Source organism: Cavia porcellus, unplaced genomic scaffold, assembly GCF_034190915.1.
Source record: "Cavia porcellus strain 051 isolate PalLab524CR breed Dunkin Hartley unplaced genomic scaffold, mCavPor4.1 scaffold_8, whole genome shotgun sequence".
In the NCBI taxonomy this organism is placed as follows: Eukaryota; Metazoa; Chordata; class Mammalia; order Rodentia; family Caviidae; genus Cavia; species Cavia porcellus.
The window spans coordinates 3,421,465-3,434,147 of NW_026947491.1; the positions used below are offsets into that span (position 1 = coordinate 3,421,465).

The window sequence follows — 12,683 nt, forward strand, 5'->3', positions numbered from 1 at the left end:
ACGAGAGTGTATGAATTCAGGGCCGAGCACGGTTTAAACTGGCTTGACCAGGACCCTGAGTCTGCCCTGTCATAATCCCAGGCACAGCCTCATCGCTATCAGGTGTCACTGATAATTTCATCAGCAGGATGGCAGCGGTCCTGTCCCCACGCATGCAGCTCTTCCTGACGCGCCTCAGCTGCCAGCCCCGGATCACTCCCACTAGCTCTGGAGCCCTGCAAAAATATACAAGTGTCTCGCCATCACCCAACACCCAATTTCTTTTCCTTTTGGTTGTTTATAAACTCAAGAGTCCTCAGGGATGTTTTAATTCCATCTGCGGGATATAAATCTTGGAGTGTGGTCACTGAACCAGGGCTGGCTGACAAGGGACCTTCATCCCATCAGAGAAGCCGCAGTCCCCAGCCCAGGAAGGGCAGGAGGAGCAGGTCTGGGTCCCCAGTGAGGTGACAGGTCTCACCCCAGGCAGCTCCAAGCAGGTCCCCCGGGGTTAGGGCAGAACAGCTCCAACAACCGAGCTTCCGATTCCCCTCCCAAACCTGTAAGAAATTTCACCTGGGGCTTTATTGATGATTTGAATAAATATCAGTAACTCCCTCACATCGTGAGCTTCCAAGCCAAAGATCAGCTTCAGCTATTCCCCTGTATTTTGCAAAGAGAGATCTCCTGGTCTCTACAGTAGGTTTAATTTGATCCTGTCCTTGAAATTGCCACCGGAACTATTAGCTCATACCGCTAGCGGGTTCTCTGTGCCAAGGGTGTGTGTGAGGGACAGAGCAAAGGACAGTGTCTAACGTTCCAACCCAAACACTGGGAATGACATCTATTTCCCTTTACAAGGCGGACAACAGCCCAGCATGGTTTCAATTATGACCATGACGTTAACTGGACCGCTGTGTGTTTTGTAGCGTCTTCTATCGAGAATCTTTTGAAAAGAAATGGTGGGAAGCAGGAGGCTTGAAGGCCCCTATAAAATAATATGCCTGGAAAGAGGGTGAGTAACAGTTCTAAAAAATAAACAAGCAAACATAGCAAAGCATCGACTTTCTGTGAGTAGGAGAGACATCCACAAGTGAAGGCAGGTTCCTAACACGCTGAGCTCTGCTTTGCTTATTTGAGTCAGGAGAATTCCCCGACTGGAGAGCTCACCTCCTAGAAACGGAGCTGCAGCCCGTCAACCTGTTCAAATAAGCACTCGTAGGGCGGCTGTGGGAGCTATGTCAACAACGTGAGCTCCGCTTTTTTCTTCCAGTAGTGGGAAACATACATCACCCTGCTTCGTGTGTTGCGGGGCCCACTCACCGGGATGATCTGTCCGCACACCCCGATGGGCTCGTGCCTTGTGAAGGTGAAGTAGTCTCCATCTGAAAGAATAGGCCAGTCAGTCCTGGACCTTTAGACTAGGGGGGCAAAAATGCAGAGAGAGAACTTGGGTGGCAGCAAAACAAAACAAAACAAAAACCTCGTCAACCATACACAGAAGCTGGTAGAAAAACTGTCACCTGGTCTTGGGGCCCGCTCTGTCTGGGCATCCCAGATGCCCAAAGTTGGAGGAGAAGATCTCAAAGGGAAAATGACTGACAAGTTTGTGATGCTAGAAGTTGGGAGAGGGGATTAGAAAATAAAGTGCCCACTGTGTGTTAAGATGTCATGGTTGTCAGGGTGGTGGCACATGCCTGTAATCCCAACACTCGGGGAGGCTGAGGCAGGAGGATCATTGCAAGTTCCAGACCAGCCTGGGCTACAAAGTAAGCTCAAGGCCAGCCTGAACTGCATAGAGAGGCCCTGTCTCAAAAAGACAAAAAAAAAAAAAAAAAGACGTCACGGTAGGACAGTTACCAGTATAAAAACTGGAGTACCTCAACATTTAAATAACTTTCTAAGTCTTAAAAACATAGCAAGGAAAATGCTATTGGGCATTTTAAATGCTGCTCAACTGGAGAAAAAAAATAAGATGTGGCCCCTAACTCAGGTCAGCTATGCAAACGCACTCCCTGGAGACATGTGCAGCCCAGCCAGATCCAGAGCTGCTTAAAGGAGGCAGGGAGAAGGTCATCAGAGCTGGCTGGGAGGTGAGCACATCACTAGCTAAAAGGGGGAAAGCTTGGAGAAGACGCATGACTGCTATTCTCTGATGGGTACAGTGGACACCAGGAATAATTGGCCCCGAAGTCCAGCATGGCTTTCACTTATTTTATCTGAGTTATTTTTAAAAAAGCTGGGTCAGCTGATTCAATTTTTGGCACATGGTCTTTCCTTGCCAGAGCTGGGCAAAGTCTTTGCTTTTGTTTTGGGGACTTCCCTAGAAGTCTTTGGGTCTATTCTCCCAAAAGCACCCTCTAAAGCGGTGGGATGCAGCTCAGTGTACTGAGCTTGCCTGGTATATAGGAGGCCCCAGGTTTGATCCCCAGATGTACCACCAAGTAAAGAAAATGAAAAACCAGCCCCTACGGAAAGTGTTTGGGCTGGGGGAGAGAAGCGGAAGTAACACCAGCCCAATCTTACAGCCATGGTTTCTGAGTGCAGCTTAGTCTAATGTTCATCCTCCAGAGCTGCTACAATTAAACTCAGAATTATACAATTTTAAGTCACTCAAGCCCTCTGTCTTGCTCTCTCCTCTCTCGACCTCTGCTCTCTAATCCTCCTTCTAGAATTAAGTGTTGACAGTTGCTGGTACAACTTTGCAAAGAACTTTTATTCACATGCAAGAATAGGTCTCATTCCTTCACCCCTCTTCATGATCTTTCGTGTTTTATTCCCCACTTTCTCCATATGAACGAACACATTATTTTCATGCATGCATGCTATCCCGACAAGCTCAGTAAGTCATGGTATTACCATGAACACCCCTGAGGGTCAGCGAGGCTGCTTTCTACGGAAGCGTCTTACAAATAACACTGTAAAGACAACCATGTTATACATCCTTGCGTATCTGGGCACCTTCCTGCTCATAGATGTTTGCCAAATCACCCTTCAGAAAGTTGCACAATTCCTAATTCTAACAACATGCTTCGTTGCTGTTCTTTACTCTTTACACTAGGGTGTTCCACAATCTTGATTTCTGCTCAGCCGGCACCGAGAAGGTGGCAACCTGCTTTGATTCTTTCCAGTGATACAGGAAGGTGAGCACTTTTTGTGTTTGCTAGCTGTGTTCGATGTTTCCTCAGGGTTATAGTTATGGCCATTTTTCTTTTGGGTTTCTCATCATTTTAGTCATTTGAAGAGCTCACGGATCTTAAATTTGTTTTTTGCCATATTATTGCAAAGGTTTCCTCCAGTAATCTGCTCTTTCTCTCAACTTCATTTTATGTGTAACCTTTTAAATGAAAGAAATGAGGAAGAAGGCAAGCTCAGAAACTGTAGGAAATTGTTTCAGAATATCTCCATTATAACCAAGGATAGTCAAGATGTGGTCACTACCTGTAGGCTGACGATAAGAAGTCCTAATGATGTTTTTAAATAAAATTGATCATATAAGTTTTGTACTCAGACAACTTCCACATTCCCTGAGCCCAAATTGTTGTTTACCATCTGCCTTCCATTTGTCAAACTCTGAAAGGGTTTTCGTGGGGAGCAAGGACACCCCCAATATGTTAAGTGTCACTGGTAAGGAAATCTCCCATGAGGCCGCTCTGCAGCACAGCTCTGGGGAGTCTCAAGAAACTGATCACAGGCTCACGGTGCAATGCTGGGACACGGTGCCAATGAGCCGTGAAAAAATCAGGGAAAGTGACGTGGAGGAGGAAAAGAGGATGTATTTCAGCAGAACCAGAGGCAGCTGATGTGGCCTAGAGGAAGCCCCAAGTCACCTGCCCAGGCTGGCAAAGCAGTCTCCCCATCCATATCCTACATGCCTGGGACCTTAATTGTATTGCTTACATAATGTCAAAAGTTGCTGGAGAAGAGAAAGTGAAGAGAGAAAAATCTACACAAAATCTTCAAAAGCTGGTTTTGCAAGGCATTGAACTTGACTCCGTATTTGCACCCTATAAAAGAAATTGTTTGGGGGAATAATTTCTTGAATAATTTGCTCAAATGTGACAGACAGCTGGTTTAAGGTTGGCACAAGAGAGGGACTGACCCTTCCAGCCCTGCAGTTCCTCTAAATGGTGAATACAGAAATGAAGGGCATTTTGGTGCTTGAACTCTTTGGAAAGAGCACACAGCCCAGTGAACCAATTGTGGTCCTATTCGAGCAGTCACATCCTGGACGCCTGGCTGTGTCCTCTGCAGCTCCTCAGCTAGGGCCAGCAGCACCCAGAGGTCCTTCCCTGCATCAACACACACTGCGTAACCCTGAGGCGCCCCCTTACAAGATCCTTACACGATCACAGCCACATTTAAGCATCACCTGCACCACCTGCACTTAGTAATTTCTGCTAATGCACCCAGCTGTCACAAACAAGCGCATGGCTACTTGTTAGCCTCACATGAAGGAAAATCTATGCAATAACAGGTTTCTAGGATGAGGGATATGTCTTCTAATATTCTTCCAACCTCACAATTAAATAAAAAGTGTCCCCTGGTTTACAGGATAACCCAGCCTTGCTGAAGCACAGGTGACATGGTAGCTCAGAAACAAATGCCACCAGAGGCACCTGACCACCCTGTCCGTGTATCCACAGGATGTTCCTCCAAGCTCCCAAGTGCTGGACCCAAGGAGTCACAGGGTAGAGGAAACCCTGCAGGTCTGACTCCCCAAAAAAGGTGAGGCCTGGGGCTGAGCACCTCTCTCCTTTTCCTGCAGTGGCGTCTACCCACTGGATGAGGGGACAGAGTCGGGTCTCTTTCTCCACACCTAAGGTGACGTATGACAATGTTTATCACGAGTACTCTTGTCTAAGAGAAAAAATTACAGCCCACTCCACCTTTCATATTAATAATGCTCCCTACTGGAAGGATGATGTCCAAGGTCATTTCCTTCCTTTCTCTAGCTTTGTGTTGCAAGTTCAAAAACTTGATATAAAACCAGCCTCTGTCTAACTCAGATACTCAGTTCTAGGCTAAAATGACTTCAGGCCTTCTACCCAAACATGAGGACTCACAAAGAGAATGGAGGCTCAGCAAGAGAGAATTACTTTTGATGAAGAGGCCAGAAAATGATCTTAATTTCATATCACAGAGTCAATAATTTAGAACTCAAATGTGGTGGGAAAAGCTAAAGATGAGAACCAAAATAAAAAGACTAAATCACACGTGGAAGACTTTTTCTCTCCATCTCTTTTCCCTTTCACACAAGAAAATTGTTATAGTTTAGATCTAAAATGCACCCCCACCCCCCGCGCCATAGTTTAGTGCTCAGGGATGGGCCCTGGAGGAATAAGGTTTCTTGGGCTGTGACCTGGAAGGGTGTCTCCTTGTCCCCATTCTTCGCTCCCCTCTCCTTCCTAGCTGCAGTGGGGTGAGAAGCTGTCCTTTACCATGGCCGCTTCTGCCTGGGAGCCAGCAAACCATGGACTCAATCCTCAGAAATTGTGAGCCAAAAATAAACCTTCCCCCCTTTAAATTACAAGTGTCAGGTAATTTGCCCAGCAATAGAGAAATGACTAATAAAAAACAAAAAACTTAAAGAGTAATAGAAATTACTCATTAAAGGAGTGCATTTTGTTGAGACACGGTCTGATTATGCAGTTCAGACTTTGAGCTTCCTCTGTAGCCCAGGCTGGTCTCAAACTCACAAGGATTCTCCTGCCTCAGCCTCTTGAGTGCTGGGATGACTGTGTGTGCCACCACACCTGCCTTAAAGAGGTGCATATTAAGATTCAGCTAGAGACAACTTTTCTGATTTGTTTTTAAATCTTTGTATTTTCAATGACCAAAGAATAGTTTTTGCCTCATGAAGAATATAAAAATCATACAGTTGAATACCTTTTTATATCATAAATTTGGTTGAACTGTGGATTACATTTTACTGAGTATGTGTGCACTGGGGCTTTCTGTAACTGCACTTTATCCCTAGACCTAATAACAGGGCGAGTCTCTTCTGCAGCTGCGAAATACTGAGCCACTGCTCCATATGATCACACTGCACGAGAGACGCAATACTCATGTTAGTTAAAAAATATAACCATTTCCATAATTTCTTCAAGGTAGGCATCACTGCCAAAGATAGATGTTACAGTTGCTTGAAAAAATTTAATGTGATTTTTTGGTCTCATGAGAATATCTGGCAGTGACACATTCAACACACAAACTAGTGAGGATGTGGTTAGGAATCTGTATGCTCAGTAAGATTAGAAAAAAAATCATACAGGAAACATTAAAGACCATAATCCCTTCCCAAATTCACCAGCAATTGAGGAGACTACCAGATAGTCCCTAATTATAACACAAGGAGCCTTTCAAGAACTGTAGCAAGTTATATATACCTATTGCCATACGAATGGATTTATTCAATGAAGTAAAAACCCGTAACCTAATTGAATGACTAGAAGATCACCCTGCCATCCCTCGCCTTCATACAGAATTACCTTTTGAGGAGCTAACACCCCTTCTGATGAGCCTAGCATTAAACGAGCAGACCAATTCCAACAAACCATTCCAGGAGGCATCCTTACAGGTCCCTGTGTGTGCTGACGCTCTGCAGACCGCTCTGAACATTTTACAGCAGCAGCGATAAATTCTGTAAGAAGCCCATTCCGGCAGTGACCTTCACATTAGCCTGAAGCGGTTCTCATGCTGCTCTTCCCAGGAGTCTGCCGGTCGAGTCTGAGAAGTTAGACTGTGCGTCCCTGCAGCCGTCGTGAAGATGTCTTAGCCTTACATGATTACACCACGCACCCTTTAAAAGGTCAATTTACTTCTCTGCACTTGGTTTCTCTGCCTACAAAATGAGAAGCCCGGCTTCACGGATCCCTGTGGTCCTTTCAACCACAGGCACTCATGGGGGTTCCCAGTGAGGCCAACTTCATGACCACCTGTCACTACCAACTCAGGTCCCACCAGTGACAGTCGGTCCTTCCCAGGTTGGGCAAGCACAGAGCTCCTCCCCGCCACTCAGACTGGACATGATCTCAACTCTCACCGCTGTGTTCACTGTGGCAACACCGACCCCCACCAGGAGGACTGGAGACAGAAGCTTAGGACCCCAGGTAACACCTGTGCACCTTTCCAGCCCATTCCTTAACAGGTCCACTGGAAACAGCGGAAAGAAACGTCAGTAATGATATATGCCCTGCACCGTCTTTACGCTTTTCCATATGCTAATATAGAGTGAGACTATTTTTAGATAAGCATTCAGTTTAAAATACAGCTACATTGTCTCTACATAACATAAAATCAACGCTCAGTGCACAGAAAAACCAAAGGCAACACAAGCCCATATCTCCCTCAGTAAACTGAAAAAAAAGCTCTGATCCTTCCTCCACAGCAAGGTTATGAGTAGGCAAGAAGCTGCAGGTCGGATGTAAGTCAAACCACAAGCAAATGGGGACAATGCTGGCTCCCGCCAGGGGTGCCCTGCAAGTGCAGGTCATCAGTGAGCACAAGGAAAGTGCCCGGTGAATCACAGGAAGACTTATTACTGATCTTCACAGACAGGAGCTGGGCAGATGGGCCACCCATAGGACGTCTGCTCAGAGAGGACAGCTGCCTGCGGCTCCACGGCAGTGAACAGTGGGGAGCGCAGTGTAGCCCCCTGTGGCTCAAACCAAACCGAAACTGTGGAATTCCACAGCACTGTCCTGAGGCGCAGCAGAGCGGAGACCAGGAGGAGAAACTCCCAAGCCAGGAGAGGAAACTGCTGGCCGCTTAATCGCTCCAAAGATAATCCTTTCCAGGGAGCACACCCTTTCAGAGAAAGCAAGCAAGTATTTGTTTTTGCCAACCCATTACCCACCATAGCAAAGTGCTGTCTAAAATTCAGCCTGACCAAAGCAAACATCTATTTCAAGTAATTCTGTGTCTCACCACTGCCTTCAGAATAAAACCTGCAGCACAGCCGCTGCAGGCTGAGCCCTCCTGTCTCTGCACCAGAACCAGCTTTCCCCAACCCCTGGGGCACATTGTCCTCTCCTCCCCACACAGGGACACCTGTGGGACACCACTCTTGCCATCTCGTCTCTGCAGTGTAACAGGGAGACAGATCTTGGGCAGATGGAAAGGAGTCCCTGTCTCCCCAGGAAAACTTAATTTAGGCCACTGAGCTTCACGTTTCACCCTCCGAGCCGGCCACACTGAAGGGCAATTACTGTTCGCTGGACAGAGAATCCACCTTCATATCCCCAGTGCCCAGCACGGGACCTGAAACCCCGCAGGTGCTCAGAAACATCTGGGCAATGAACGAATGGGTGACCCGTAAGTGGGGAAGAGGTGATGCTGGCATCGGGGGTGAAGGAAGTGCTTTTCCTACTCATTCAGGGTGCTCTGCTCCAGGCCCCTCACTGGGAAGACAGGAGCTGGACAGCAGCAGGATGCTCCCAACTCCATGTGGTTCTCACCCTTCAGCCTCAGGGCCGCTAAGCTGGATGACCCATCATGTCACTCAGCGTAGGAAAGCAAAGTAGTCTTAGATTTTTAATTTAGAAACTGGTCAGGTTAGTTTTTATGTGTGACCAGTCCCAGCCATGTGAGCTTCTTCCCAGACACTTGCTGTGAAAGCCACTTTAACCTCATGACACAGTTGGGGGACCCATGGCCATATGTGTTCCCGCATGTGTGAAATCCGTAAGCGCCAACTCACCAGAGCAGTCTAGATAAAGTTGACCTTCACCATTCCTCAATTCTGGATTTAGGAACCTGCCTACTGAAGCAACCCCAAAGCCAGTACCTGTATCATTTTTACAATCATTTCCAGGAATAAAACAATAATCTGCCTGGCCCCATACATTCGACCTCAGTGGGAGCTGAACAAGGTGGCACTCAGAATTCTTGCTTTAGATCCTCCATTTTTATGATTTCTTCAGTACTGTGTTCTTCTGTGGTTGTGTTTTTATTGATGATCTTGCTCCAATGGCCCCAGAGCACCATGCAGGAGTACTGCTAGTGTCCCCAAGGTGTGACCTAGCGTTAGACAAAGTCTATTTGGGGACAAGTGGCTGGTGAGCTTGCCACAATTCAATGCGCATACACCAAAAAGCCATGTTAAAGAAAGGGAATTTTGACAGAAACACACATAAAACACTCACATTCTGAGGGGTTGGCACCTAATCAGGCACTTACTCCCGGAGCAACAGCTCAGGATTTGTGAATTCGGGCTCTGTGACACCTTTATAGAACATAACTGAATAATCAGAACCAACTGTGTATTAACCCAAAGCCCTGCAGAAGAGGGAAGGGCACAGCAAAGTTCCCAATGGGTTTTCTAGGCAGCAAGTGACCTGCGTTTGAGTCTAAGGCCTGCTACTTACTGGCCACATGGTCTTGTTTAAGACGCTAAACTCTCAGTGCCTTATTTGCCTAGCTGTGAAATGGGAATAGTGTCTTGTTACATTCAGCCCATCTCATAGGATCACAAACAAAATCACTAGATCTTGGGCTGGGGATTTAGCTCAGTGGTGTAAGCGCCTGCCTGGCAAGTGCAAGGTTGTGAGTTTGATCCCTGGTATTAAAAAAAATCACTAGATCTTACATGTGAAAGATCGCATCACACTCTGAAGTACCAGGCAAATGCATTATGAATTTATGTCACCCTTCCAAACATAAAAACAGATTTTTTTTTTTTTTTTGCAGAAAAATGCATGTAACAGTACAGATTTTGTGGTTAAAGGCTAAGGGCCTCATACAGTCTCCATTTCACGGGTAAAAAGGCCCAAGATTCAAACACAAAATCAAACTGGTGTTCAATATGAACTGAGAAACATGCAAAAAATGAACTGGTTGAACAAACGTGAGGGAAATCAGTGAGGAATTACGAGCGCTCCCAGCTGCCTGGCCTGGCCCTGCACCCCGCCCCCCCCAGCTTTGGTCCCTCACCGTGAGTTCCACTACCTCCGTCGGTCCGTCCCCTGCTCACTGCACTGTTCCTTCCACCCAGCAGCTCAGATGATGAAATAATAAAGAACCAAGGCTCTGGGTAAAACTTGAGCTCTAAAACTTACTAGCATGTGAATTAGGGAAATTATTCGACTTCTCTAGGCTTCAGGGCATTAACTGGGGGCATTAGTTACAGCGCTGTGCTCTTAGGTGGCTGTGGAAGCCTCAGTTGGTGTCATCACTAAGGGTTCCAGCTCGGCCCAAGGCCTCTCCACCACCCTAGTCCTGGACACTTCCTGCCTCCCTCTGAGGTTCAGCACTGACATAACGTTGCCACTCTGTTTAACGCCCCTGTACAGCCTTGTCACTGCTTTGTGGGGCTAGTTTTTATCTGGAGCTTAATAACATAAAAAGTCAGGATGATGGTTTTGATAGATGATGAAAGTCTGTGTGGTCATTATAGGAAATACAGAAAGCAGGAAAAAACATACAGAATACATAAAAAAATTACCCATAATCCCACCACCTGGAGACAGAACTGTTGACATGTTAAAGTATTCCCCTTTTAAAGAGGGGTCTTATGTTCCTGAGGGAAAGGGCTAAGTCTTAATCTCCTTGGAATTTTCCTGGACCCGTCCCATCCCCTGCTCCTTGGTCCCCTGGCACCTATCCAACAAACCTTTACACCTGCTCCTAGCTGACTTGATGCACCACCTCCACGGAGGCTGTCGGTCTACAGAAAGAACGACACGCTCAGGGTGACATGATTTCTTTGGCTCTGTGCTTGGTCTAAGCTGCTCAGAGTGTCTTGAGTCCCTATCATGTGTGGCTGTCGCTTGTGTCGGGCGGTAAAAGTGTGATTCTAGTTGGAAGCTCACGTCTCCTTCTTCCAAGTCCTCCGTTTTCACATACCTACAGGAATGGTCATTCCGTGAATTTTGTCAGCCCAGCCTGCGTAATACCGAAGGGTTTTGATGACACCCTGCAAATCCACGTAAAAAGCTTGGAGGAATGGTTTGCCACCATTTAGGGACTCCATGGTCTGTAGGGAAAGACAGGGAGAGAAATTAAGTACCGAGAACCTTTCAGCAATACACTACTTCCTGGAGCAAAAGAAAACAGGAGAGAGAGAATGTAAATGGACCTGACTGTGATATATTCCCTTTCCACTCTGATTTCCCAAATAAAGGGTTCTCCAGGACTGTAGGTTTGGTCTTGTTTCTAGTAAAAACAATAATAAATGTGATTCTCTGTGTGTGTGTGTGTGTTTCCAGGAACCACTATCCAAACACAGAAACACGACTGATAATAAAGAGACACTCTGCTTGTCAACCTGGCTTCTGTTATATTAATGGTCATAGCCGAATGGACATTTTTTGAGTCTTTGCTAGTCACTTAAATCCATAGAGAGAAAGGAGACGCGAGCTCTTTATGCAGCTGATGAGAATCTAACCCGACTCCATAGCTGCAGAGACCCCTGCTGAGAAATGGAACTTTCACAGCACACGTCCAGTTTATTTAGTACCACCAAACAAGATCTCCTCCAGGGAAGCCTTTAACAAGTTAAAGACTGGCTTTTGTAAACATTTACATTAACAACCATTATCTATTAAGGATAAAGTATCTGGCCCATTTAATAAAAACAACAATATTGAATAGCATTACATTATAAACAGTATTTTAATGGCATGCTCCTAAACTGATTAAGTCTATGACCAAAACCGTGACAAATGAGTACAATAAAATAAGAGTATTTTCACCTGAGACATATTAAAGTTACTCCAGTTTTTAACAAATGAAATAAGAGTTTGTATTTGCCATTTCATGGCTTCATAAGGAAATCTTACACCCTACACTGGTGTAAAAATTATTTGATGGCTAACAAAGCTAACATTGAAGGATTCTCCACTCCAGATAGCAATTATGTTTATCTGTGTACTACCTGTATCACTGCATCCTGGCTCACCTTTACTCAAGGGAACCAAGTCATTTTCAAGTGCTTTTCAGAATATTCATATGCTCGTAAGATGGAATTCTTGCTCCAAAAAGCTGCCCTAGAGCCAAAATCTATAAACCACAGAGCTAAGGAGTCAATAATTGGAATCCGGGCCAACTAAGCAGTCCCCGGGAGTGGCTGGCAGTAGGGAACCCTCCTGAGAACACTAGCCCTGGCTCTGTTCTCACAGGTGCTACCCTGGGACGCAGTGGAGAGGGTACTTCTCATTAACATGCTTCTCCTGTATCCAGGAAGGGTTTCAAAGTCACAATCGTGTTTGCAAGTGGTGGGAAAAGAGACTCCATCTCAGTGAGACACACGACAGGAAAAGTGGGGACATCTGAGTGTCACCTGAAAACACAGCTGTGGAAGTAAATCACATCGCCTTCCAGCACCTATCAGTACCCCAGCACTGCGAATGTTGCCTGTGTGTATACAACTCTGGCAGACATTCAATGGCCACTGAGGCATCAGGAACTATGCCAGAATGATCAAGGAAACAGCAAGGTGTAATTCTGATCCTTAAGGAAAACTTAATACTGGAGAAGAGACACACATATACACTAATATTCTGCAAGGTACCTGGAGGAACTCAGCTTTCTACATCAGTAGGCTTGCCAGAAAAGTGACAGCTTGAGAGGCACTGCCGGCCTCTCCAGAGCCTTAGGGTTCCCAGGGCTGGTGAGCCTCTGAGAAGGAGCTGCTTCACCACACAGCTGCTGGGTTCTTACAGCCATAGACTTGCTCTATAGGCTTCTAATCCCTTTTCATCCAA

The 12,683-nt window shown here is 46.1% G+C and overlaps 1 protein-coding gene across 1 annotated transcript in view; it reads right to left on the minus strand.

Annotated features, from left to right (window-relative positions):
- The window catches only part of Aldh1a2 (aldehyde dehydrogenase 1 family member A2), an 80,621-nt gene that overhangs the window by 28,847 nt on the left and 39,091 nt on the right, over positions 1–12,683 (minus strand). The window contains exons 4-5 of the mRNA XM_063254281.1: positions 10,825–10,954; positions 1,303–1,364 (exon numbers count right to left, since the gene is read on the minus strand). Of these exons, the coding sequence (XP_063110351.1) occupies positions 1,303–1,364; positions 10,825–10,954 (192 nt within the window). The remainder of the gene's footprint in view (positions 1–1,302; positions 1,365–10,824; positions 10,955–12,683) is intronic.